The sequence below is a fragment of the Hypomesus nipponensis genome, chromosome 1, assembly GCF_054491055.1.
Source record: "Hypomesus nipponensis isolate SF chromosome 1, ASM5449105v1, whole genome shotgun sequence".
NCBI classification, from domain to species: Eukaryota; Metazoa; Chordata; class Actinopteri; order Osmeriformes; family Osmeridae; genus Hypomesus; species Hypomesus nipponensis.
The window spans coordinates 2909950-2937544 of NC_140361.1; the positions used below are offsets into that span (position 1 = coordinate 2909950).

At 49.7% G+C, this 27595-nt stretch overlaps 2 protein-coding genes across 4 annotated transcripts; one reads left to right on the top strand and one right to left on the bottom strand.

Moving 5' to 3' along the window:
• Nucleotides 1–495: 495 nt before the first annotated feature.
• tbc1d2 (TBC1 domain family, member 2) lies at nt 496–12818 on the bottom strand. Of its 3 annotated transcripts, XM_084699878.1 has the most exons (17): nt 12679–12818; nt 12077–12156; nt 10464–11163; nt 9511–9655; nt 6408–6534; nt 5933–6066; nt 5400–5632; nt 4862–5131; nt 4480–4599; nt 4177–4287; nt 3853–4025; nt 3226–3538; nt 2758–2945; nt 2394–2514; nt 1972–2157; nt 1519–1640; nt 496–726 (listed from the first exon to the last, which is right to left on the bottom strand). In XM_084699878.1, the coding sequence occupies exons 3-17, from the start codon at nt 11157–11159 to the stop codon at nt 528–530; spliced, it is 3138 nt and encodes a 1045-aa protein (XP_084556004.1). In that variant the 5' UTR covers nt 11160–11163; nt 12077–12156; nt 12679–12818; the 3' UTR covers nt 496–527. The 3 variants fall into 3 exon arrangements, with proteins under 3 accessions (XP_084556004.1, XP_084556082.1, XP_084555930.1); XM_084699956.1 differs by lacking the exon at nt 12679–12818 and having other exon boundaries at nt 5400–5629; nt 12077–12303; XM_084699804.1 differs by lacking the exons at nt 12077–12156; nt 12679–12818 and adding an exon at nt 11901–12018.
• Nucleotides 12378–27188, top strand: elp1 (elongator acetyltransferase complex subunit 1). The gene is made up of 36 exons (XM_084699694.1): nt 12378–12498; nt 12700–12857; nt 13041–13193; nt 13347–13428; nt 13672–13752; nt 14116–14201; nt 14527–14717; nt 14883–15006; nt 15259–15352; nt 15495–15725; nt 15898–16068; nt 16237–16318; nt 16587–16769; nt 18500–18606; nt 18761–18864; nt 18960–19013; nt 19207–19312; nt 19493–19608; nt 19820–19893; nt 20020–20098; nt 20373–20452; nt 20563–20700; nt 20923–21008; nt 21459–21607; nt 21917–22040; nt 22198–22295; nt 22557–22758; nt 23131–23192; nt 23288–23350; nt 23445–23505; nt 23659–23772; nt 24147–24258; nt 24475–24602; nt 25350–25498; nt 25652–25727; nt 25964–27188. The coding sequence occupies exons 2-36, from the start codon at nt 12708–12710 to the stop codon at nt 26029–26031; spliced, it is 3978 nt and encodes a 1325-aa protein (XP_084555820.1). The 5' UTR covers nt 12378–12498; nt 12700–12707; the 3' UTR covers nt 26032–27188.
• The last annotated feature ends 407 nt before the right edge of the window (nt 27189–27595 follow it).

The window sequence follows — 27595 nt, forward strand, 5'->3', positions numbered from 1 at the left end:
CTCCTGACTCTGAAAACAAGAAATCCTCACAAGTTCCTCAAGGCCTCTTGGTTGCCTGGCCCTCCAGGTTGTATGTGGCAGTTCAACTGCTCATTTCTCGTTAAAAGCTGTAATAGTCTGTGCAGCTTCTTGTCAACCAAACCACCTGGTCGCCCTGCATCCTGACCCTTTGTGATTGGAGGAGATCCTGGCCAGGGATCTAGATCTTGGGATCCGGGGCCCCATGAAGAGATTGCAATTTGGCCTCCCTCCCCTCCCCATTTTGGTTTAGTCCGTTCTCTATCATTCAACAATTGTTCATCCCAAGATTTTTGAGGGCCCTCCCCCATTGGGGCCCTAGGTAGCCCCGCCCCCCATTGGGGCCCTAGGTAGCCCCGCCCCCCATTGGGGCCCTAGGTAGCCCCGCCCCCCATTGGGGCCCTAGGTAGCCCCGCCCTTCCCCCATTGCGGCCCTAGGTAGCCCCGCCCCCAGGTAGCCCCCCCCCCCCCCCCCCACTCTGTCACCCCTGTCAGAGCCTGCGGTGACATCACAGCTCCTCCTCGTCCTCGCTGACCATGTCCAGGTCCTTGTCCTTCCTACGGGGGCTCTCCGACACAAACTCCCACTGCTGCGCCTCCAGGTCCCGCAGCTCCCCCTGCAGGCGCTCCAGATGTACTGCACGCCGGCTCCGCAGCAGCCGGCCTGGGAACGGGTTCATGTCCACAAAGGCGATGTTGGTCAGCTTCCTGGCGAGAGAGGAGACTACAGTTGGTCCTTGGAAGTGATCGAGACAAACCATCTAATTCAGTTTGTGAAGCTCTTTTTATAGGCAATGTAAGAGAGGGCTTCACACAGGTGGCTATAGATCAGCACCTATAACCAATCTAGACCCCCAAGAGAGGACGAGGAAAAAGTCCCACAAAAACTCAGAGACAACAACATTTGAAGAAACCCGTCTTGGTGAAGGATCTGCTCCTACAGGGACAGCTGTTACACTGCATGCAGATACTGACTGAGCTCATACAGTATGAAACACAAAGCCATCAATACTGCAGTAGAACTATGCACCTCTGATCCTTGGTCTTTGGCAGTATTTTCTAAATGCACTCTTTGGATGAAAGCATCTGCTAAATTAATTTTAAAAAAAAGGTCAACGTCAAACCAGATCTGATCTATTCTTTTTCGCCCAGTCAGGAATATCAAGGGGGAGCTGTTGGGAGTGATTTTGTCCTCGGTGAACTCCAGTTGGATATACAGACTCTATTCTCCCCTATGTGTCAGCACACAGCCCTGCCCAAGCTGCCACTCTCTGAATAATATATACATATCTCTGCAGTAAAAATAACTCCTGTGTCTCGTCCACCAGCCGCATGCAGAGTATATATGGCAGGAGACAAAAGGACTCGCTAACCTCAGAAGCACACAAACAGAACAGCTCGATCAAGGAATGAAAAACAGGAGAACTCCGTCCACTGGCTTCACGGAAACACCCAGCGGACCCAGGTCCGCTTGGGCCCTTTGACCCCGCCCTGTCTCACCTTCCGTCTGAGATGGTCTTGGTGAAGAAACGCAGGTACTGGTAGATCTCCACGTTGTCGTGGATCTTCAAGATGTCCTCTTCTTTGTACTTGAAGAGGGCCAGCGCATAACGAAACATCACCTTGGGAGAAACGCAGGCCACACAAGTCAAGTTTGTCTCTGAATACCTCAACATGGGACGCTTCCTCCACAGGCCCCACTCTCCTGTGAGTGATCCAGGGGGATTCTGGGTATTGTAGTATCCCAGACGTTTAAATGTAGTCAATTAGCAGACGATCTTATCCAGATTTATAGTAAGTACAGGGACATTTCCCACGAGGCAAGTAGGGTGAAGTGCCTTGCCCAAGGACACAACGTCACTTGGCACGGCCAGGAATCAAACCATCAACCTTCTGATTATCAGCCCAACTCCTTAACCGCTCAGCCATCCGACCCCCGTAACTTGGACGTACCTTGGTGCCCTCGAAGAGGAAGGCGTCCCACACCTTCAGCAGGATGTCGCTGGGCAGGCTCTCTACGAAGGCCACCAGGAACCAGTTGAAGGTGATGAGGGACACGTCCACGCTGTGCTCCTCGCAGTGCAGCATCAACCTCGGCATCTTCTCTGCCATGAAGTCTTTCAGCACGCGCTGGTCTGCCTGTGGAGGACAAGCGCCGGAACATCTCAAGGTTACCTTTTGTTTTTGTAAACCCTAGTATCCCAAAACTGGAGCACTGTGTGTCATTGATTTGCAAAAAGCACTGGAACTTTTCAGTTTGAACCGCAATGTCATTAAACAAAACGCCCAGTGGTTCACAACTTGCATTTGGGCACTTTTTATGATTCTTCTTGAATCGATAAAAGCACAGTTCGTTAGAGTGAGGGTCCAGTCACCTGAGACGCTAGCAGGTTTTTGGTATAGTAGTCCTGAGGCATGATGACCTCCACCACCGCCACCAAGCACCAGAACGCCTCCTCCTCGCTCTGCAGTACCAGCAGGGCGATGGCTGCCAGTCTGGGGGGGGGGGGAGAGGGGGTGGAGGGGGAGAATCATCCTTGAAGTTTAGATAATTGATATCAACCAAGCAGATCCCAACAAATAAACTCATAGGCCTGTCTGAACATACCATTACTGATACTTGACCATTGTTCACTAGATGGCACTGTCTCACCATTGGGAACCATGACAACCCTCAGGTGAAATGCAGTTTCTTCCTTCTAATCGACGAAGCAGCTAACAGTACTTGAGGTCTCGTACCTGTTCAGCCCTTGGCAGTAGCCAATCCCAGGGTTCTGCCAGGAAAAGGCCAATAGGATGCGTTCCAGCTGTTGCAGGGCGGGGCTAGAGGGGGAACTGAATTTCTGATTGGTGGTGAGTGTTCGGTGGAGGTCCAATTGGATCTGTCTGGAGGCTGGATGGGGAGACGTGTGACTCTTCTGGCACAGCTGCAATGTGAAGAGATGGATCTTGTTAAGAAAATCTGCTCTATAGACGGGGGTCAGGGAATCGGGCTACCAATCAGAAGGTTGCCGGTTCGGTTCCTGGCCGTGCCAAATGACCTTGTGTCCTTGGGCGAGGCACTTCACCCTACTTGCCTCAGGGGAATGTCCCTGTATTTACTGTAAGTCGCTCTGGATAAGAGCAACTGCTAAATGTCTATATCTTTTTCATTCCACAGAGATAGGTTATCTAATCTAGGCTTGATCAAATATCCTTAACCCTGACCTGTTGGTAGCGGTCCGGGTGGCGCTCTCTCGTGGAGCGCGTGCGACTCCTCACCAGCCAGCTCCAGACCTTCTGCCGGTACTCCCGCGGGACGCCGGCCCGAAGCAGGGTCTTCAGCTCCGGGGAAGGGGAGAGCTCGTGGCAGGGGCGCCCGCCCAGGAGCTGAGCCCAGCGGCTGAGCAGCGGATGGTCTCCGGCCTCCTGGTGCAGCAGGTTGTGGGAGCGGATCTCCAGAGACTGGATCTTGGCCAGCAGCTGCATGTCCTCCACCTCGTAGTCGGGGATGATCTTGAAGCCGTATTCGTCGTGCTCTCTGAGGGAGGGGGGGGGGGGGTCATTTGAATGTACACAGGTGGAGGGGGATTTGAACCTGACACTGAAGGTTTTTACTTTGTGGACCTGCTGTTTTACACTTTTGGATTCGAACCCTAACCCTGAACACCTAAATGCTGTTAAAACTATGCACTTCTGATCCTTGATTTTCTGCTCAGCTGTCTACATGGACTATTTGTACGTCGCTTTGTATAAAAGCATCTGCTGAATGAATAAAATGTAGACTCAGATGACTTTTGTCATGTTATGTCTGGATGAGGTGAGCCTGGGGCCGGGACCCAGGAGTGGGTGTACCTGACTGGGATGAGGTTGAGCTTGTTCTCCAGGTCTCCTTGGAGAGATTCGCTGATGAGCTGCCTGGCAGCCTGGCGCTGGCCCGGTTCTAGAGCCTTGTTCTCCAAGAGTTTCCTCAGAACCGCCAGGTAGCGACTCTCCTTCCCACAGTGGCTGGCCTCCAGGGAGGCACACTGAAACACAGAGAGGGAGGGAGGCTGGGTTGGGCCTGTCGTGACCTAAAGTGCTTTTTAACAGGCTGACCTTGCACCGGAAGCAGCGCTTAGCACTGGTGATACCCGAGACGTGCTTACTTTGCACTGTGCCTGGTAAATGCGGACTCACCTTCACCATCAAGCTTTTCTCCTGCTCTGAGCTGTTTCTCCACAGCTTGGTCAACTGGTGGATTTCTGAGTTTAGGAATTTGTTCTGAGTTTTGTAAGCTTCTATGTCATCCTGAGATGATGAGAAAGAGAAGGAAAAAACCAGAACCGACATGATTTTTATCTATAGACCTCAGTGGTGAAGCATTTGACTGCATTCAACCCCCCCCCCCCCTTCCTCCCTGTTGCCGTGGATAATTATGTTTTTATCTTTTAGCTGTTGGCAAACACAGCCGACGGAGCATGAGCTATGCTTGTTCCTCACCCTGAGGTTTTCCAGATCCTGCTGCTGGAGAGTGGGGGTGTGAAGCTGGTTGGTGGAAATCTCGGCTGGTCCGGGGTCATTCATACTGGACGCTAACTTTTCAGACAGCTTCACGATCACCTGGAAGGCCGTGACACATATCTCTACTGTTATCACCTTCATCGTTATTCTTGCGGTAGTCATGATCGCCATCATTATCCTTATTATTGTAGCTGTTAATGTTTTCGTCATCATCATAAACAGGAGCCCCCCGTCCATAAAGTATATAATATCGTAGCATATCATATGGTAACATGATTTGGTAACATATCGTATCGTAACATATCGTGTCGTAACATATCGTAACATATCGTATCAGGAGTCCCCCCCCCCCCTTCCTCACCTGCTGCTTGGCCTGGTTCTTGTCCATCATCAGCCTGAGGTTGCCCTGCAGCTCTGCCACGTGAGCCTCCCTCTCAACCAGGCTCTTCCTCAGCCCGTCCACCTCGGTCCTCATCTCCTCCAGTCGGGAGCGAGTGTCGGCGGCCTGCCGCTCGCGGTGCCTCAGCAGCTCAAGCCGCTCCTGCTCGCCGTCGGCCGCCAGGAACTCGGTGCACGTCCGCTTCTCCAGCTGTGCGGCCTCCAGGGCCTTGTGTAGGAGCCACACCAGCTCCTGGAGAGCAGGAGGAGGAGGAGGGGAGGAGAAAGGGTAGGATGGCAGATATAGATTTAGATTCAGAAAATAGATGAGGTGCTTGACTGTAGATCAAGAGGTCATAGGTTCCACTCTTGTCTGTCAGAGACGGATCTGTTTTTCTCTTCCTGTCTGACTGTCTGTTTGTCTATCCTTCCATTTCTCTCCTACACATTAAGGGATGGTATTAAATATGGTGCCTGAGTAAAATGAAGGGACTCGACAAAGTATCTGAAACAATCTCCACCTTCTGGGCTTTGACCTCCTCGGCCAGCATGTGTTTCTCCTGCTGGAGCTGGACCATCTTGTCTGGAGAGGATGTGTCTCTGCCGAAGGAGGGCATGGTGGCAGAGTTGCCCCACCTGTTCCTCATGGTCCGTGGAGATGGAGATGGCAGGGGGGACAAGGAGGGTCTGTGCTCCCCCGGAGAACGCCTTCCTGCAGGGTCAACCAGCAGAGGGCTGGCCGGGGGTGTAGCTGCTGTGGAAGGAAGGTGAGGTCATGGAGGAATGGCTTCTGGTATGGGCAGCTTTGTAAACACCATGTGGCTTCTGTGATCATTTGATAATCCATTCTTGTGATGAATTTTATGACGTTGTAGTGACTTTGATTTCCAAAACCAAAATATACACAACACAAACAAAACTAATTTACTCAGAAATCAGGAATAAAAAATGCTGTCTTAAAAAAAATCAAAATCAAACAAACACTTTTCAGATTACATCAAAGATTTTTAAAAGCCCCCAAAAGTGGTCGCGCCTGGGTCTGTCTGAGACGTACTGAGTCTGTCCAGCGCTGAGGGAGGCGGGGTCTTGGTGGCTTCCGCTGGGTTCCAAGTTGGGGTCTCAATGTGGAACACGCTCTGGCTGAACTCCTGGGACGAGCGCTTGGAACGCAGACTGTGCACCGAGTTCCTTTCAAATCAAAACACTTTCTATCATCACGGAAAGCCCCCACAGGCAGATTACACCACTGTGTAAACTCCCAGCTTCATAACCAGTTCATAATCAATACACTTTAAAACTAAATAACTTCCCTTTTTTGACATGGCTGGGATAACAGACACATTAATACATTTAAGCACTTCCCCAAGGGTGACCACAATTCTCTCGATGCCGAAGTTTTCTGAAAGGTTTTTGGCATCAAAACTCTTGTTTAAGTCAGGGCAAACCCGATGGAAAAAACATGGTTCTTCCATGCCCTAGTAAAGGCAGAGATAGGCTGGTTTGAAGCAGCGGTGACTGTATCTACGTACTGGATGTGTATGAGGGGATGTTTGATGGACATGCTGCTCAGAGGGGTCTTCTGAGGGGGTGCGGGCCGGTTGGCAGCCCCCTCACCCACCAGACCCCAGGGCATCTTCACCACGGGCAGGAAGCTGTCTGTGGAACAGGAAGCAGACATGTTAGTGGGTCTCTGGGCCCTTGAGGCTTGGGTCACACATGGGATATTGGTGGGAGGCTTCCGGTGGAAGACAATGAGAGTGAAATCATGGGTTAGAGTGGCCTCTGAGCAGGTCATGATCTCGACTCTCTGGTCGGAAGACGTGTTGTGATTGAGTTCAGGCTAAGTTGAAGTCAATCACTTCATTTGACTTTTCACAGCTCTTATCTTGTTAATGTTGAGGTCGTCGTTTGGTGAATGAACTGGGTGGATTTGATCCTCTGACCTCCTTTGACCCAGTCCTGTCAGTTCAGATGAATGTTCATATGAAAACAAAACCATGTAAAGCCAGTAACTGACACAGTAACGTCTTGTAATGTATTCATTTACCAGATACTTATATCGGCTACCTTTAATCGCAATTCAGTCTTTTAGCGATTCACAAATGCAAAAAATAGTTTTTAGTCATTTTTAGTCAGTCATTTTTTTATGAAAACAATTTTTGGGATTAAAAATCCTGAAAAATCATGAATAGATTAAATATCGATTGGTGACCCCTAGAATCGAAACGATACATGAGGTATCAAAATATTGCCACCCCTAGTATCGACCCTTTAATGTTTGTTTATCTTGTGTCACTTTGAAAGTATTGTTCCTGCCTTAAAATAACTAGATGGTGTCTGTTGATTGGACAGTCTTAAATAGTCTGTGTGAAGTGCTCCGTGCTGTAATGTAATCGTGGTTATTTTAGTCCCTCTCTTACCACCTGCTTTGAAAATCAATATGGTGTCAAACATGCACTTCCTATCTGACTCACAACCACTTCCTGCAGCTGGCAGGCAAGCCCAAACATTCCTCCCCAGAATCGCAGACACACAAGGCATGCTAGGTAATATTTAATGAAGACTTTTTTTGATTTAAACAATAAGTGTTTTTTGTTTAAATAAAATTGATAATGTGACATGACAACGTACAGAAGCTTTGGTGGTCTAACCACATTACCCAGTAGTCATCTTATCAGACTTCAGGGGCTTTCATATCATATATCATTGGATAATGGCCAAATGGAAGCTCAATCCTAAACTGTTTTGGTAACTTGTGGCAATTACATAAAAAAATTGAATCAATCAATCTACAAAGTCCTCCCTTTCCCGACAGAGTTAATAAGTGTTTCCTGTTATCAAGTCTCCAGAGAAGACGACACAACCGTTGCTCAGCATAGCCACTCTGTAATTCTGCCAAAACAGATCTTTATCTGGCAACCGTACAGAGAAGAATAAAAGGCATCCGATTAGCTTCCCTTCCTGAACCCCACCCCAGCTATCTCCCACAAACACCAAGACCGCTGAGTGATGACCTACAACTGCAAGGTTTCACAACAACTGAAGAGTTTCAGTTCAATAAAGGCCTTATGAAATGGTGCACAGATGTGTCTACGGACATGAATATACAGTTTTACCAATGATGGGTGGGATTATATATATATATATATATATATATATGTATATTATGTATACTCCTGACCTGAAGAGACCAAGTGACACTTTGGAGTACCCCATTAGAGTTACATTAACTACCATGTAACTACAATACACAGCAATAATTACAGTAATATAGATTTAAAAATAAATTAATATAAAGTTAAACAAAGTACAGCCATCCAGTAAAGCTATCTTGTAAACATTAGGAGTACAGAAAGGTAAAAACATGGAATATTTCTCCCGTGATTAGAACTGGATCTGCTTCAACAGTCTCGGGGTAGAAGTTCTTCCAGACATCAGCTGAGTGGGTGGTTACATACCTGAAGGCAGATTATCCTCTAGACCTTGAAATGGGTGAGGCTTCTTTTACTCGTTTGATCATTTTCACTTCTATTGTTATTATTTTTGCTTAATCTACAATTTGAAATCCTCATCCAGGGTGTAGTAGTGTAGACATTTTTATGGTGTATCAGATTTTTTCCAGCTATGAATGAAAATGACTGAAGACTCAAAGCTCAGATACAGAGAGAAGCCACTGACATGCAGTCTTTCACTCATCCCTGGGTCAGCATGAGTCACTAGACTGCTCTAGTTTCTCCCCCCTTGCCTCTCCCTGTTAGCTTACAAACCTCACTGGCTCAAGCTGCCCTTCCCAGCGCACAGCCTTCCAGCCCACCCACTTCCACCCATGATTGAGCACATCCGTGCCATGTCACCCTCTGAGCAGAGCGGTTCAGGGTGTTATCATCTTTGTTGTGGTTGAAGAGGGTGTATTGGGCCACTTCAAATGACTGATAAGAATCTTAAGTGTGACCTAAAAAAAACATGTGTTGTAATTATTCTTATAGCAACTCCTTTCCGGCCCTTTCTGTCTGATGTGGGTTTGGGTTGCGTCAATGTTAGACGGGAGCCTAATTTCGGCGTGTGTGTTTTCTCTTCAAACAACGGTACCACGACAACATTTCAGTGACAGTTTTTTTTTCATGTTAGTTGCTTGCTTAGCAGCACTGGGGCATGGTGTTTCATCAACATCTGACTGTAAAAGTGCAGCTGACCCTCTTAACACTGAGACAATGTAAACAGATCAACTCAGAGCAAGGGAGGGATGGGGTCATGAGGTTATCTGTGCATAGAATACACTGCCTCTCTCTTACTCCGTTTCTATTTCTTTCTGCCTTTCTTTCTCCTCTCTATCTCTCCCTCCCTCTCTTTTTCTCTCTCTCTCTCTGTGTCTCTCTCTCTCTCTGTCTCCCTCTCTCTCTGTCTCTCTCTCTGTCTGTGTGTCTGCATCTGTTTCTCTGTCTGTCTGTCTGTCTCTGTCTGTTTCTCTGTCTGTCTGTCTGTCTCCCTCTCTGTCTCTCTCTCTGTCTGTCTGCATCTGTCTGCATTTGTCTGTCTGTCTGTCTCTGTCTGTCTGTCTGTGTCTGTCTGTCTCTGTCTCTGTCTCTCTCTCTCCTCTGTTTCTCTCTCTCTATCACCTGGGCTGTGTCTCACCTGGGCAGTGGTTGTCTGTGGCTGGTCCTGGTGCATGGTTGGCTGTGCTGGGCCTGTTAGCTCGCTCTGTCAGTTGGTCTCGATGCTGCCATCTCTTCATTTGCAGCTGCTGCAGCCAGTACATCATCGCTTCCTGGTTGGCTGCCTGAGATGAGAACACACCCAACCAATGATAGAAAAGTAGAGCAGAATGGGGACTAGATTAGAATACAATAGAATATGTTTTCCTTAGCTTCCTGGTTTGCTGCCCAAGACAAGTCCCAGTCAGAATAAAACATTAAAAGAGTTGAGTAGAATATGGTGTCGAGTAGGGGAGTCAGGTGGCTCAGTGGTTAGGGAATCGGGCTAGTAATTGGTAATCAGAAGGTCGCTGGTTCGATTCCCGGCCGTGCGAAATGACGTTGTGTCCTTGGGCAAGGCACTTCACCCTACTTGCTTCGGGGGAATGTCCCTGTACTGACATGTAGGTCGCTCTGCATAAGAGCGTCTGCTAAATGACTAAATGTAAATGTAGAAGTTAAAGTGAATAAACTGCAAGAAAGAGTAGAAGTCTTTCTGGTGTTGTTTCTGATTGGCTGGAAGGTGGCATATGTGTTTTCTGTGTAACATGCTGTCAACTCGGCAGAAAATGCACTTCAGTATGCCTGCGTCATGTCCATTAATTGTATATAGCGGCGGGACAAGTTATCCCTTACTTCTCAGCGTGTACATTTTTTTAAACGCGAGTCTCAGGACGAATGCATGAGACTTGAGAGCCCTCGAGCTAACTAATACGCAAAATTTGTTGAAAAGTTGAAAAGACAACATGAAAATCTTCAGTGGGTGCCTCTAAGCACCACCGAGTAAAAAAGCCCTTTATTCATATTTTGTGTACGTCTTAACATGTTGACAACTGTGATGGGCCAGGGGCTTCCGTCAAGAGGGCGTTAAATCCTACCAGACAGCAGTCTTACCTTGAGGACGAAGGTGCGTTCAGGGGTCTGTATGTGGAAGGTTCCGGACTCTCCCTTGAGGGGGTATCCTAGTGTGGCGCTACGCAGCTCCACCCGGCCCAGCGGGGCCACATCCTGCGCCGTCCTGTAGTAGAACAGCTGGCTCTTCTTCTCCTCGTAGGTGAACCAACGCAGCTTCCACGCCTTCAGAGGTCCTCCGAGCTTGTGAAGGTAGCCGCACAGCTGGGAGCTAGGGGGCTGCTTCTGGGGTTGGGGGTGGCCGGAGGTGACCTGGTGGTCGACGGGAGGGGGAGGTGGGATGGTCTGGAGGTAGTTGGGGGTCGTTGATTCGGCGGGAACCTCTTCGTGGTGGTTCTCTTTGGGGGAGGTAGCAGATCCACTAACGGAGACCCTTTCCTCCTGGTGATCCCTGACAGAAGACTGATTCTCTCTTCCCTGGAGGTCTGCGGTGTCAGGAGCCGGTCGCTCTTCCTCCTGGTGGTCACCTCTGCTGGGAGCAAGCTCTGGTGGGACCTGCCTGCTCTGGTGGTCCAGCGTGGATTGGCCCATGGTGTTTGTGTGAGGAGTGTTCTCTTCAGAGCTCCCTGGTGTTGTGATATGATCAGCTCCATCCGCTGCGCTGAAGACTCCTGCTCTGGCAGGATACGAGGGAGACCACGCGGAGCTGGGATTTCCTTCTGGGCCCTCTACCTCCATCTCTCTGCACAAGGAGACAATATAAAGGAGGCGGAGAGGGAAGGAGGGAGGGAGGGAGGGAGGGAGGAGAAAAGCAGAAAAAAAGTAAACAATGATGTGATGAGGGTGACAGGATATCTGAGTCGGATGCCATGCTGGTTTAACAATGAGACTAGTATGGAGATTTGTTCAGATGCTTATAAGTATTTTCTTACTGTCATTGAAATGTATGTTGCCATACAGATATAACATAATGGTTTATGTTTTTAACGTTTTCCACCTATTGATATGTTATGTCTCTTTCTTGGCTATTCTAGGTATAGCTCCGTTGGTATAGCATTTGACTCCAATGTGGCTGTTTGATAGCCCTCACTTCAGTTCAGTTTTTTTTATTGTACTATTGTATTGTACTGTTCTCGATGTAAGCTATTGTGTTGGCCAATGAAGCCATTTCCAGCATTCAAACTTCAACATTAGAACCTGTTAGAATAACTGACAGATGGCACTTTGCCCGTGACTATGTTGTAATCATTTATAAATGGGTTATAAATAACCCATCCCGTAGCCTACGTCTAACTACTGGCTACGAACGTTACTCACAGCAAACTATATATTTTACTTGACCACAACTGAAAGAGTTTAAAACAGAACAGCGGCTGTGCGGCAACCGTCCTTTAGACAACACCAACTTTAACAATATGTACACTCGCATTGCTATGAGCGAAAGAATAAATAACGAAAAAACCGATAAACGGATTATACCTCTCTTTAAATCGTTCGCTGACAGTGCGTGTTTCCACAACATTCTACGTTGCTTAAGCGATTTATTTTAGACAAACTTTCAAAGCCCCCGATTATTAGCTATAAACTGTCAGCGAGGAAATGAGGAAAGAAAGAAAATGAACAGGCGTGTGTTTTTGGGCGTGTCCCAAACATACCTGAGGGCGTGTGAGGACTAGTAGCTAGGACGTCCATTCAATCCAGTTAACGTGACCTGGTTCAAGCTTGGTACTCCATTCTACGGTAGACAGTTAAAGAGATAAGGTCTCTGATTCCCATGTCTCGAACAACTTAAAGCACCCATTCACAACTGTCAGACTGTCGTCTTGGGTTTTCTGAAATTGCATCAACTTCGGCTGTAATCCACCTTCATTTCTTGAGACGTTAAAGACTGCAGTTCCCCTCCGTTCCTTTAGAGGAAGACGTTCTACCGGGTTACTCTTTATTTCACAGCCTGGGTTGAAAGTTGAACATTTTCACAACACCACCTACACATGTGTGGCTATGCCCTGCAGATTTTTTATGCTAAATTGTAATTTTTATTTAGCTATACATTTACATTAATGCGTATTTCTGTAAGGTAAGCAGTTAAGTGTTCACAGATGCATATATGTATGTTCTCCTGAGTGACAAACCCAACTTGACGAACTGGAAATACAGATTTTTACAATTGTGTATAGCTAGCAAGCTGTTAGCTGAAACTCCAGTTAGTAGCTCGCCTCATAATGCCAAAAATGCTTTTGTGAACATTGAGACTTACTCTTTGGATTTCTTGATCTAGGAAACAAAATGCGTAATTTAAAGTTGCTGAAACGTCTTCGGTGTACGGTGCTGGGCGGTCCGGGAACTCCGCAGTGCTTGTCGATAAGGACCGACACCGGCTCTATACTGATCTGTTCGGAATATTCTGTGACAGAGTTTGACCCACGAGCTGGACAGGTAAGAATTTAACACGCCCGATAATCTGCCTTAATGTAGCCGGGAATGGAATATATGTACAATATATATTCTATACACGATGTTTATGTCGGATTTGGAACTACTTGGTGTGTTTTACGGGAGACTGATTCTTAGCCTTAGTAGCTACACCGCGCTACATGAATCCCTTGACTTTATGCTCAGGTGGTGAATGAAGTTTCACTGACAGCGGCGAACTACCTCCCGGAAGATGGCAGTGGGCTTGTGATTGGTGTCCAGGATTTACCGGACCAGGAGTCTGTGTGTGTAGCGACTGCCAGCGGTGACGTCATCTTGTACAACCTCAGCACCAGCGAGGTGTGTATGGAGGTCTATTGAGAATGAATCCGAGCACCTTGCAGACTACTAACCCTTTTTTCTCCCCACAGTAGGGCTGTGTGTGTTTGTAATTGTGTGTTTGTGAGTGTGTGTGTGTGTGTTCTAACTACTTCCTATGTTTCTTCCTCCCAGCTGGAGTGTGTGGGCAGCGTGGAAAGTGGGCTGACCTCCATGACCTGGAGCCCTGACCAGGAGCTGGTCTCTCTTACCACCGGTCAGTAACACTTACGTTCCAGCGTATTCCTTCAGCAGACGCTTTAAGTCACAGCGGCGTACCAACAGTGCATAAACACCTCTTTTACATATTCTGGTTGGTTGATTTTCTCTGCAAATACACTGACCAGGAACTACTGTCCACTGGGTCCTAGCAGTGGTTCTATACCATGACATCAGACCTGTACGGATATGCTCTGGCCCTTCTTTAATATATCCTCCTCCTTCTGTCTCCACCTTTTAGGTCAAGAGACCATTATCATGATGACCAAAGACTTTGAACCTATCACAGAGGTCAGCATCCACCAGGATGACTTTGGAGAAGGTAAAGAGGTGTTGATCTTCAGGAAAACCCCTCATAGGGATCACAACACCACAATCAACAAGGCGCTCTCTCTCTCTCTCTCTCTCTCCCTCTCTCCCCCTCTCTCTCTCTCTCTCTGCCTCTCTCTCTCTCTCTCTCTCTCTCTCTCTCTCTCTCTCTCTCTCTCTCTCTCTCTCTCTCTCTCTCTCCCCCCTCTCTCTCTCTCTCTGCCTCTCTCTCTCTCTCCCCCTCTCTCTCTCTCTCTGCTCTCTCTCTCTCTCTCTCTCTCTCTCTCTCTCTCTCTCTCTCTCTCTCTCTCTCTCTCTTCATGTCTGTTTCTAAAGGTTGTGTCTGTCCTCCTTCTCTGGTGTTGCTGTGTTGCAGGGAGGTTCATCACCGTGGGCTGGGGGAAAAAGGAGACTCAGTTCCATGGATCGGAGGGCAAACAGGCAGCTCAGAGGAGAAGCACAGTAAGCTCACAGCTGACCTCTCATTCCTCCAGCAGATGCTTGTATCTGAAGCAATGTTCATGTACTTCATAGAAAGTACAGAAGAACATCGACGAACGGAAGTGGATCGTTGTAGAAGTAGTATTTCGGTGGTCAGGCTACATGTGGGGAATGTGTGACAACCTTACGGTATTTTGACCGAGGGAACCAAAACCACTTCAATCATTGCCGTGCGTGTCGACACTCGGGGATCGATAACTAAAGTCGTTACATTCGCGTGTGTTCAATGTCTGAGTCTCTCCCGGCGTCTGAACCCGATGGTGTTGTGTGTGTGTGTGTGTGTCAGGAGGTCCAGCCGGCTGTGGCGTGGGACGATCGGCGTCCCCGGGTGACGTGGCGAGGGGACGGCCAGCTGTTTGCCGTGGGGGCGGTGTGCCCCCGGGGCGGGGCCAGGAAGGTGCGCGTGTGGAGCCGGGAGTGTGTCCTGCAGGCCACCAGCGAGCCTGTCAACGGCCTGGAGCCACCGCTCAGCTGGAAGTAAGCTGGGCCGCGCTGGGTCACCCTGGGCCGCGCTGGGCCACAGGAACGTTACACTAATCACCGTGTTGCAACACTTCTTCAACAAGTCTTCCTCCGTTTTTATCATTTAGGATTTTAATCGTCGTTTTTGTTGTTGTTGTGCTTGTTTTTAATCCTGGTCAGGCCTTCGGGTAGTCTTGTGGCCTCCACCCAGCGGCACCCTAACAAGCACAGCGTGGTGTTCCTGGAGAAGAACGGCCTACTGCATGGAGACTTCACCCTGCCCTTTGGTAAAGACCAAACCAAGGTAGGTAGCACAGGCAGCCTGTGGTGAAGACCAGCCATGCTTTGGTCCTTCGTTTAAACCATGACATCTAACCTGAAACCGTAGTTGCACTGTGATATTTGGACACATTCGACATACACTAACTAAAACACATCACCATCACAGAGCTGTCATTTCTGGCTGTATCATTCTGTGTGCCTGTGTGTGTGCCCGTGTGTGTGTGTGTGTGTGTGCCTGTGTGTGCCTGTGTGTGCCTGTGTGTGTGTGTTCCAGGTGAAGGAGCTCATGTGGAACAGTGACTCCACGGTGCTGGCAGTGTGGCTGGAAGACATGACGGCAGGAGAGGAGGGACAGGTCAACACCTACAGTAAGAGCCAGGCTTTTTAAACATGTTTGGGCCTTTTTCTTACCGCTACAGTTCGGGGGAGAGAGAGAGAGACAGGAAAGCAGGGAGAAATGGGGCCTGCATCCACTTCCACCCCCTCCACCCCTCCTCCTCCCCCCCTCAGTTCAGCTGTGGACCATGGGGAACTACCACTGGTACCTGAAGCAGAGCCTGCACTTTGGCAGCGACCACCAGAGGGCGCCAGCCTGCGTGAGCTGGGACCCTGAGACGCCCCTGCGGCTGCACCTGGTGACCCGGGGCTGGGACGCCCTCACCTACGACTGGGGCTGGACCACCGCCCGCAGCAGCGGCCTGGACGCCACCGACAACGCCAGCGTGGCTGTGATTGACGGAGGTGAGAGCCAATGGGATTGAGGGGGTAAATGGAAGGGACACATCATTGGAGGAAAGGGGTCAGCGAGATTTGAAATCTCTTTTGGAAGATTGGAGGGCGAGTGAGTGCAACTTGCTGTGGGTGAAAGCGGCCCTCTCTCTGGTATGAACGTTGGCATGTGTGTCGTTGGAAGACAAGGTCCTGGTGACGGCGTTCCGTCAGAGCGTCGTCCCCCCGCCCATGTGTGCGTACGAGCTGCCGCTCCCCGCCCCCGCCAACCATGTGACCTTCTGCTGCCAGGCCCAGAGGACCAATCAGCTGGCAGTGCTCACTGCTGACGGCCACGTCGCGGTCTACTGCCAAGGTGAGATCAAGGATCTTCGCTACCGAAAACACACACACACATACACACACACACACATATATACATACTGTACATGCAATAAACATGCATGCACACCAACACACACAAGAGCCTGGAGCCTTCTGATCTTCTAACATCCTGGAGATGCGTGTCCCTCTGCGGGTGCAGGAGATTTGATTGGCTCTGGGACTGAAGGGGGAGGAGCCTTCAGAACTACAGGACGCCCCCTCGTACTGAAGACCACTTACAGGTACCCCTGTTACTGGTACTCTTGTTACTGGTACTCTTGTTACTGGTACTCTTGTTACTGGTACTCTTGTTACTGGTACTCTTGTTACTGGTACTCTTGTTACTGGTACTCTTGTTACTGGTACTCTTGTTACTGGTACTCTTGTTACTGGTACTCTTGTTACTGGTACTCCCGTGTGATCTCCTCTAGTTGGCAGTGTTAATATAGATTCGTACTGAGGAAATCACTCGTCACTCCTTCACCCAGTAAGACCCATGGTTGTGTTTAGGGTTGAGGTCGACCAGGAGGAGCCGTTGGCCCTGAGACTGCTCCTGTGGCTGGGGGAGGAGAAGAGCTCCCTGGGGCTGGAGAAGGAGGTCTTCCTGGGGGTGTGCTGCGGAGAGACGCCAGGCTCGTCCAGACTGCTGTGTCTCTGCCCCTCTGAGGAACAGCCAGCCACACTCAGCATCAGGTAGTGAGGAACAGCCAGCCAGCCACACTCAGCATCAGGTAGTGAGGAACAGCCAGCCACACTCAGCATCAGGTAGTGAGGAACAGCCAGCCAGCCACACTCAGCATCAGGTAGTGAGGAACAGCCAGCCACACTCAGCATCAGGTAGTGAGGAACAGCCAGCCACACTCAGCATCAGGTAGTGAGGAACAGCCAGCCAGCCACACTTAGCATCAGGTAGTGAAGAACAGCCAGCCAGCCACACTCAGCATCAGGTAGTGAGGAACAGCCAGCCAGCCACACTCAGCATCAGGTAGTGAGGAACAGCCAGCCACACTCAGCATCAGGTAGTGAGGAACAGCCAGCCAGCCACACTCAGCATCAGGTAGTGAGGACCAGCCAGCCACACTCAGCATCAGGTAGTGAGGAACAGCCAGCCAGCCACACTCAGCATCAGGTAGTGAGGAACAGCCAGCCAGCCACACTCAGCATCAGGTAGTGAGGAACAGCCAGCCAGCCACACTCAGCATCAGGTAGTGAGGAACAGCCAGCCAGCCACACTTAGCATCAGGTAGTGAGGAACAGCCAGCCACACTCAGCATCAGGTAGTGAGGAACAGCCAGCCAGCCACACTCAGCATCAGGTAGTGAGGAACAGCCAGCCACACTCAGCATCAGGTAGTGAGGAACAGCCAGCCAGCCACACTCAGCATCAGGTAGTGAGGAACAGCCAGCCACACTCAGCATCAGGTAGTGAGGAACAGCCAGCCAGTCACACTCAGCATTAGGTAGTGAAGAACAGCCAGCCAGCCACACTCAGCATCAGGTAGTGAGGAACAGCCAGCCAGCCACACTCAGCATCAGGTAGTGAGGAACAGCCAGCCAGCCACACTCAGCATCAGGTAGTGAGGAACAGCCAGCCAGCCACACTCAGCATCAGGTAGTGAGGAACAGCCAGCCAGCCACACTCAGAATCAGGTAGTGAGGAACAGCCAGCCACACTCAGCATCAGGTAGTGAGGACCAGCCAGCCAGCCACACTCAGCATCAGGTAGTGAGGACCAGCCAGCCAGCCACACTCAGCATCAGGTAGTGAGGACCAGCCAGCCAGCCACACTCAGCATCAGGTAGTGAGGAACAGCCAGCCACACTCAGCATCAGGTAGTGAGGAACAGCCAGCCAGCCACACTCAGCATCAGGTAGTGAGGACCAGCCAGCCAGCCACACTCAGCATCAGGTAGTGAGGAACAGCCAGCCAGCCACACTCAGCATCAGGTAGTGAGGAACAGCCAGCCAGCCACACTCAGCATCAGGTAGTGAGGACCAGCCAGCCACACTCAGCATCAGGTAGTGAGGAACAGCCAGCCAGCCACACTCAGCATCAGGTAGTGAGGAACAGCCAGCCAGCCACACTCAGCATCAGGTAGTGAGGACCAGCATGCTCTTTTTGGTTCAGCATCATAACATTGTTCAGATCAGTACGTGGTATGGCTATGCTACTGAGCAGGACTAAGCAGTTATGTTTGAATGTAGTCAGAAGTCCCACTTGTTGGACTGGACTGTGCTCTGTTGAGAAAAACCCTCAGTGAACTCCTTGTATGAAGAGCTGTTGTCATCATGCAGGGTGAATGTGTTGATCTCAGAACTTTTATTTCTCAGGAAAGTGATGTAGATTCTATAGTCACAGTGTTTTGCTGGGTTCCGCTGTGCTGCTTGTCACTGTGTCGTTGGTGACGGCTGTTTCCATCCCCAGGTCTGAGGTGGAGGTGGCGGCTCCTGTGATCAGCATGTGTCACAGCCCCCAGACTGGCACAGTGGCTCTGCAACTGGAGGACGGCCGGATCAGGAAGTTCCTCTGGGGTCAGTCGCTACCACTTCCTAGGTCACGCCTTCACTGGTGTAGTCATCACACAGTACTTTGTATTCACTCCTCATGTGCTCGGCTTTTAATAAGAGGTGGTGTTGGGTAGTCTAGTAACAGTGTTTGGTTTATAATACGAGTTGTTGTGTTCAGACTGCTCGGTGCCATCGGTGGTGGAGTGGCTGGACGCGGCAGCCTGCAGGGTGAACTTCCCCAGTCCCTGCGTCTACACAGCCCTGGCCAGCGTCGGTCACCAGGTACACACACATCCACACAGCCTTGGTTTACGGCAGGTATGGGGAATGTCTTCCTGTGCCTGTGGTGCTGACAGGCTGTTCTCCATGTCTACCAGGAGCATTTGTTGGGGCTGACAGACCGATCTCACTTCTTCGTTGGAGACACAGAGGTATGGGTGATTAGACCTCGCTGTCTCCTAGCAGTTTGCTGATTCAGTGTGATGATGATATCAGAGGGTTTGGGATCCAGGCTGTGGTCACTCTCTGGGGTGAGGCGCTGTGTTTGGGGTAGAGACAGCTCTGACCTGCTGTGTTCAGGGACTGGGTTGACCTCTGACCCCTCTGTGTCTTCTTCTGGTTAAGGTGGCCTCCAACGTTTCTTCTTTTGTGGTTCATGAGGACTTCCTGTTGCTCACCACACACTCTCACACGTGCAGGTGCCTCCGACTGAGCATGCTGACCGTCAAAGGTAACACACACACGCGCCTCCTCAGTGTTGTTCCGTCCCCCTCAGAGCCTCCTTATATCTCTATATGTATGTATATATATGTGTATATGTGTGTATATATATATATATATTATGTGTGTGTGTGTATATGAAAAGCAGAGGAGATGACATGCTAGTGAAGTGAGTGCTCCTGGTCTCCAGGGCTGCAGGAGGCTCTGGCACTGGAGGGAGGCCAGAACGATGAGACCCTGCGGAGGGTGGAGAGAGGCTCCAGGATCGTCACCCTGGTCCCCCACGACACGCGCCTCATTCTGCAGGTGCTGCGCGGAGGCTTGCTTGCTTTCTTTCAGTCGTTCATCCAATACATCCATCCATCCATCTGTCAATCAGGGAAATGATATCATTTGTTAATAAGTTGTAGGCCTGTGTTGTTCCCTGGCAGATGGGTGGATGTAAGGTGGGTGTGTGTATGATGTAGATGTATGATGTTTTCTAGCTGGTTGTCGACGCCTGTTCTCTCCCCTCCAGATGCCTCGTGGGAACCTTGAGACCCTCCACCATCGAGCGCTCGTATTGGCCCAGCTGAGGAGGTGGCTTGATTGGTCAGTCACTCTCACGACACAACCAGCTACCACACCTTTAAACCATCTCCCGATTCTTCCTGTGATTTCACTCAAAACCAAACACCCAGTCACAGTTTGTTGGATCGCTCTGTGTTTGTGTTGCAGTCGGAAGTTCAGGGAGGCGTTTGAGTGCATGAGGAAACTAAGGATTAATCTCAACCTCATTTACGACCACAACCCCAAGGTTGGTTCATGCCGGACTTTGACTATGAACTCTGACCCCTGTGAACTTTGATCCCTGTGAACTTTTACCCCTGTGAACTCTGACCCTCGTGAACTCTGACCCCCGTGAACTCTTACTGTCTCAACCCTGTCAGCTCTGCCTCAAACCATTCAGTTAATGGACTAACACCTGGCCAGTGTCAGTGTGATCTTCTCTTCAGATTGGGAACTGAGATGAGTCGAGTGTCTTTATAATGATCCTGGAGTGTGCTGACTGTCTTCCTGTGGTCTGGCAGTTGTTTCTAGAAAGTACTGAGATCTTCCTGAAGCAGTTGGACTCAATCAGTCACATCAACCTGTTTCTCACCGAACTCAAGTAAGAATCAACCATACTTAGCTTGTCACAAACTATAACTCCCCACATGTTGTTGTTTTTAATTCTGTTAACTCCACTCTTAAGTCAGCATTGGTCTACTGGTGTTCCAGGGAGGAAGACACCACCAGCACCATGTATCCCTGCCCTGTGAGCTCTCCTGACAGACCAGCAGGGGGCGCCAGCAGGAACAAGGTGGACACGGTCTGCGACGCTCTGCGCGACACCATGGAAACCATGGACCAGCACAAGTAAGAGAAGTTTCTGAGTGCCTTGAGCTCAGGCTCACTGGGAAATCCCGTTAGCTTGTCAAGCCTTGTCTTTTTGGGAGATGGGTGTATCTCAGTGGTTGACAATTCCACTGCAGATCCAGAGGTTGCGGGTTCTAACCCCCCCCCAGTACGTCTCTTTGGTTAAAAGTCTTTGGTAAATACATGATGACAGTATTTCGTTTTCTCGCCGTCTGTCGACAGGTACTGTCTGTGTATCTTGACGTCTCATGTGAAGAAGACTGTTCCTGAGCTGGAGACCGCCCTGCAGAAAGTCCACGAACTACGAGGTAATTCACCGTCTAGCGGCAGGCTAAAGCTAAGGTCTCACGACGGGGTATTTGTACTGACAGCGCGTTTAAAAGCAACCCCTGTACACAAGTGACTCGGTGCCATTTAAAAGTCGACAAGGCTGTTTGACTCATGCACAGTAGCCTATCGGTATGTAGCGCCAGAATGTGGCGTTTCTGTCACATGTACAGAGGAAGTTGGCAGTCTATTTACACTCGTATGTATTTACATTTACATTTTAGTCATTTAGCAGACACTCTTATCCAGAGCGACTTTCAGTAAGTACAGGGACATTCCCCCCAAGGCAAGTGGGGTGAAGAGCCTTGCCCAAGGACACACCATCGTCATTTTTTCACAGCCAGGAATCAAACCGGCAACCTTCTGATTACTAGCCCGATTCCCTAGCCGCTCAGCCACCTGACTCCCTGATGTATTTGTTTACACGTCAGTGAACACGCCTAGTGCTGCCAACGCTGTGAGCGCCGAGGAGGCTCTGAAGTACCTGCTGTTCCTGGTTAACGTCAACGAGCTGTATGAGCACTCTCTGGGAACCTACGACTTTGATCTGGTCCTCATGGTGGCAGAGAAATCCCAGAAGGTGAGGGAACAATTGTGTGGTAGCGCCGGTACCATACCGGACTAGAAGGAGGTTAATGAACTGCTAGACTGAGAGCTCTAGGTTCTAGACAAACCTGAACCTGATTTTTTTTTTGTTTAAATGTTTTGGCCTCCAATTTTTCGGATCACATTTTTTCGCCTCAAATTTTTGGAGTTTGAATTTTTAGGGTTAGAATTTTTTCACCTCAAATGTTTCCCCCTCAAAGTTTTGGGGTTCCATTTTACTGAGCAGCCTGAATTTCTGAACCTGATTTCCTTCTCTACCTCTCCTTGTGACTTCGTATCCAAGGACCCTAAAGAGTACCTGCCGTTCCTGAACATGTTGAAGATCCTGGAACCCAACTACCAGCGCTACACCATCGACAAACACCTGAAGAGATACACGAAGGCCTTGCATCATCTCAGCAAGTGTGGTGAGTCTACCCAGCCTCCTCTCCCGACTCCAGACCGACTCCCCTCACCCTCCTTCCACAAGACCTACTGATCACGGCAGCTGAGGTTACTTTGCTCCGTGTCTTAGGAATGACAGTCTGTTCCTTGATTCAAACCGGCATGTGGTGCTTTTCCCAGGTGAGGAGCACTTCACGGAGGCACTGAACCTTGTTATGGATCAGAAGCTGTTCAGCGAGGCCCTGGGACTGTACCCAGCAGACAGTCCTCAGTACAAGGTAGGCCTCCTCTGCTACAACAACAGCTTCCTCCTTCACATCAGTATATTCTGTTTTTAGGGCATTTCTGGTTTTATGGGTATGGAGACAGTGAAGCCGAGTTCAAATACTGTACTAGACATACTATGTATTGGGACATACTGGAGCTTGTCCTGTCAGACTAAACAGTATTTGAAGTATCGCCATGCAGCTTCTCCTTCTGTGACTGTGTTGTGTGTTTACCTCTCTCTCTGACCCCTGATCCGTGACCCCTGACCCCAGGCCGTGAGCTGTGCCTACGCTGAGCACCTGGTGGAGCAGGGGCAGGCTGGGCAGGCGGGGCTGCTGCTGTGGCGCTGCGGGGAGACGTCCCGCGCCCTCCAGGCCTTCGTGGGAGGCACCAGCTGGAGGCACGCCCTCTGCGTGGCCCAGCAGATCCCCCTGCCCTCCGACCAGCTGGCCCTGCTGGCCCGGGACCTGGCAGGTACCGCAGGACGCCTGGTGGAGCAGACACATGCTCAGTCTTCTGGATGGGCCTGGGGGCTGGAGGCTAGGGACTGTGGCCTGGGGGCTGGGGGCTGGGGCTGGGGCTGGGGGCTAGGGCTGGGGGTTAAGGTTGGGTTTCGGGGCTACGGTTGGGGACTAATGATGGGACTGGAGAATAGGGCTGGAGGCTAGGGACTGTGGGCTGGGCCTGGAGGCTAGGGATGGGGTTGTGGTTGTGGGTGGGGCTGGAGAAGTGTTGGGGGCCCACTGGGGCCAGACCGTTTGACTGTCTCATCACTGGAACTTGTATCACTTCAGTGTCAAATACCCAGTAGCCCTTCATGACTATTTCTGTGTGTGTCTGTTGCAGATAAACTGATGGAGCAGAGGAGATATACAGAGGCTGCTGTTCTGCTGGAGCAATATGCTAAGGTGCTGTTTAGTTTCAGTATCTCTCTGTCTGTGTCTTCCGTCTGTCATGGTGTCTTTGGGACCAGGTCATGATGCTGGTTCTGTGTTTCCCTCAGGACTGCGAGGAAGCCATCTCAGCGCTGATCACAGGGGCAGTCTGGGAAGAAGCTCTGAGGCTGGTGGGTGAACAAGATGGCCGCCGTCCCCCTGAACACAGCTCCATACTTCTCTAGTTCTGTCGGACACTTCAGTGCTCTCTGCTGTCTGTTCCAGGTGTACATGTACAACAGGCAAGACATCATCGAAACGAATCTCAAACCAGCTCTTCTGGAGGGTGAGAACTCATGGATGTCAGCTTTGATGGCATGACCAAGCCTACTGTTGTGCTCATGAAGAGTGTTTCTCTGTCAGGTTCCAGGTTTATGATCTTCGTGTGGCCTGCAGTGTCTGTATGAACCCTCTCTCTCTCCTGTCTGCTTGTGTCCAGCGTTCACGTCCCACAGCTCCTTCCTGGAAGGCCAGAGGGCTGTCTTCTCCCGTCACAAGGCACGCCTCGCTGTGGTGCGAGAGCTGAAGGAGAAGGCTAAGATGGAGTTATTAGGTAAACAAAACTAACAATACAGCACATACTTTAAGATCTGTTATTTTCTGTCCACAGCAGCTAACCCTTTCTCTCTCCCTCTCTTCCCCACACCCATACTCTATTCCTCTGTTCTCTCCATCTCCCCCCTCCTCCCTCCTCTCCTCCCCCCTCCCCCTCCTCCCTCCCTCCCTTCTCCCCCCCTCCTCTCCCCCTCCTCTCTCCTCCCCCCCTCCTCTCCCCTCCTCTCTCCTCCCCCCTCCTCCCTTCTCCCCCCTCCTCTCCCCTCCTCTCTCCTCCTCCCTTCTCCCCCTCCTCTCCCCTCCTCTCTCCTCCCCCCCTCCTCTCTCCTCCCCCCCTCCTCTCTCCTCCCCCCCTCCTCTCTCCTCCTCCAGATGAAGAGGTGGCAGACTGCCCTGATGCGGACCTCTTCTCGGAGGCCAGCAGTGTGATGACAGGAAGTCATGCCGGCTCCAAATACTCCCACAGCAACTCCAGGATCTCCTCGTGAGTCAGATCTCACCACTGGTCACATCTGACTCTTCATTCATTCAGCCATACCGCCAGTCACCTGCTTCCTCGCCTTGTGCTCTGAGATAAAGACCAGGACTGGGCGTCGTTTACGCTCTACTCCTCATGACATGTTATTCATTTAGCAGACACCTTCATCCAAAGCAGATTTGAGTGACAGGAAATGACCTCATCACTGGCTCACTTCCACAGGAGGTCGTCTAAGAACCGCAGAAAGGCTGAGCGCAAGAAGCTGAGTCTGAAGGAAGGGAGCCCCCTGGAGGACGTGGCGTTGCTGCACGCCATGGCAGAGAGCATCCACACTGTGGACAAGATGAGAGGTGGGGCTCCTGTGGTGGTCTCCCCTCTCTCCTGCTCTCCTGCTCTCTCTTCTCTCCTGCTCTTCTCTCACCTGCTCTCCTCCTCTCTCCTGCTCTCCTCCTCTCTCCTGCGCTCCTCTCTCCTCCTCTCTCTTCTCTCCTGCTCTTCTCTCACCTGCTCTCCTCCTCTCTCCTGCTCTCCTCCTCTCTCCTGCGCTCCTCTCTCCTCCTCTCTCTTCTCTCCTGCTCTTCTCTCACCTGCTCTCCTCCTCTCTCCTGCTCACTGCTCTCCTCCTCTCTCCTGCTCACTGCTCTCCTCCTCTCTCCTCTCTCCTGCTCTCCTCCTCTCTCCTGCTCTCCCCTCTCCCTCTCTCCTGCTCTCCTCCTCTCTCTTCTCTCCTGCTCTTCTCTCACCTGCTCTTCTCTCTCCTGCTCTCCCCTCTCCCTCTCTCCTGCTCTCCTCTCTCCTGCTCTCTGCTCTCCTCCTCTCTCCTCTCTCCTGCTCTCCTCCTCTCTCTTCTCTCCTGCTCTCCTCCTCTCTCCTCTCTCCTCCTCTCTCTTCTCTCCTCCTCTCTCTTCTCTCCTGCTCTTCTCTCTCCTGCTCTCCCCTCTCCCTCTCTCCTGCTCTCCAGCTGTTGTCTCTCCCTCAGTCACAGTGTTGTGTTTCTGCTTTCTCTCATGACGTCATCTCACTCATATTCTAACCCACATTCTCTCATACTTGTATTTATTGAAACATGGATATGTGTTCATCCTCCTCCTCTCCAGAGGAGATCCACAGCCTGCTGAAGGCGCTGGTGTTGTTCCAGTGTGATGGTCAGGCTGGGAGGCTGCAGCAGGCCTACGGAGACACACTGCAGCTGATGGAGACGGCCCTGCCTGAGGTCTGGCAGGAGGGCCAGCAGAGCCACACTCCGGTACACACACACACACACATGCAGTACACACACACACACACACACACACACACACACACATGCAGTACACACACACACACACACATGCAGTACACACACACACACACACACACATGCATACACACACACACACTCAGAGTGTTTCTGTTTCAGGTGACGGGTCCAAACTCGACAGCAAACAGCATCATGGCATCTTTTCAACAACCGAGACCAGTAGCACCCCAGCAAGGTTGGTTTCTGCTGATTTTATACACATGGAAACATACATGTACATTCTTCCTGTCCATTTGTAATATTAGGCTTCTTGCTTTCTCTCCCTTTCTCTCTATTTTTGACCTTCTCTCTCCCCCTCTCTGTCTTTGTCTCTCTCCCTCTCTCTCTCCCCCTCTCTCTCACTGTTTCTCATTGTCTCTCTGTCTCTGTCTCTGTCTCTCTGTCTCTCTCTGTCCCTCCCTCTCTCTCCAGAAGCAGAGACTATGGCTCCCCCAAAGATGAGAAATGGTGTTAAGTGGAAGCTGACAATTCTGAAATGACATGGATTCATTGTTTTTTTTTTGGGGGGGGGGTCAACGGAATTCTTAAGATGAAATGTAAAAATAAATATACTAAAGGGCATTCTGCAGTGTGTCTTCAGTTAGCGTTAGATTGATAGACTGTTAGGTTTATCTGACGAATTGAACCGAACAAACCCTCACCAACGGGCCTTTTCATATCGTTCTCTCACCCGTTAAGTCCGTGAGGGCGACTTCTCTCCCATGAACCCCGGTTTCAAGTAGCCTCTATTGACGTACCTCCATTTCTACATAAATTGCGCGCTGTTCTTCAATATCTTCTTCATTATCAATTATTTTGCCCCGCCAATTTTTTTTGCGTTGCAGCACTCAACAAGATCCACTAGATGGCGCCAGTGGCCAGTTGTTAAATATGAGATCTTCAAGGTGGAGTAGAATCTGCAGTTTGTATTTGCAGTGTTCAAATGTACAGCTTGTACACTACAGATACTGATAAGGTTAGAAAAAGTAAAAGTTTGTTTTTGGTATTAACAAAAAACATTAATTAAAAGTGTGGCCTGTCAGAAAAAATAATATACATATATTCTACTTTTTAGAAAGGCAAGGTTGCACTACAAATTTATGTATTTCTGAACAGAATTGTTACATAATTTGTGCATTTGCTGTATTCATAATTTTAAGGTCAAATAATTTGGTAGCAACCTTCCTGGGAGTCCATTCTAGCGGGATTAACAATAAGGATGAAGAAGGTTCCGGATGAACCACAGCAATGTTGTTCACAACCTGCGAACGGTCAAATGAACACCAACATCCAGGACATCAATACAATACGTCTCGTTTCAATCCCCTTTTATCATTTTGTTTCACTCAGAAAACCCTTAGAAAGAAAATTATGAAACTACATTATGCATGGGAGTTTTGTTAAGACGATGTTCATTCGAGTGAACGCGTGGGTAACATTGTGTGCTGTCAAACTGTTAAGTTATGCATGCCTTTCAAATGAGTCACAGCATGTTTCTAAGTGGACTTCCCCTCATCCATTCCGCTCCACTTCTTCTCCTCTGAGGGCTGGTAGGACAGCCCACATGCAGGTATTGAGAACTACTTCAGCTTGGATTTTGAACAAAACCATAAAAAAGGCACATGACATAAATAAACTCTTGAGAATCTGTCTTTGAGATCGGCTCTTCTAAATTTACTCTGCCTGCAAATAAAAAGATATCCTCTCTGGTCTTAACATAAAATAGAATACACACACATTATACTTTATTTTTTAAGTTTCCATACTTAGTTATAACATGGAAAAGTGAAGTTGATCATAAATTCAATGTTGTGTATAGTATAATAAGGTGTGTGTGTATATATATATATATATATATTATATAGACTATACTGTTATGATGGTGTGTCTATTTGTATAAAACAACAAAGTGATTTGTGTAGACTGGTCTGATATGATCCAAAACACCTTACAAACATGCTTTAATTTACAGTAAATCAAACATGTCTATGATCCATGGATTGATGTTGACATTGATATTTAGTCAGACTGTTGTGTTGGTGTGCCTGGATCAGTATGTTGTAG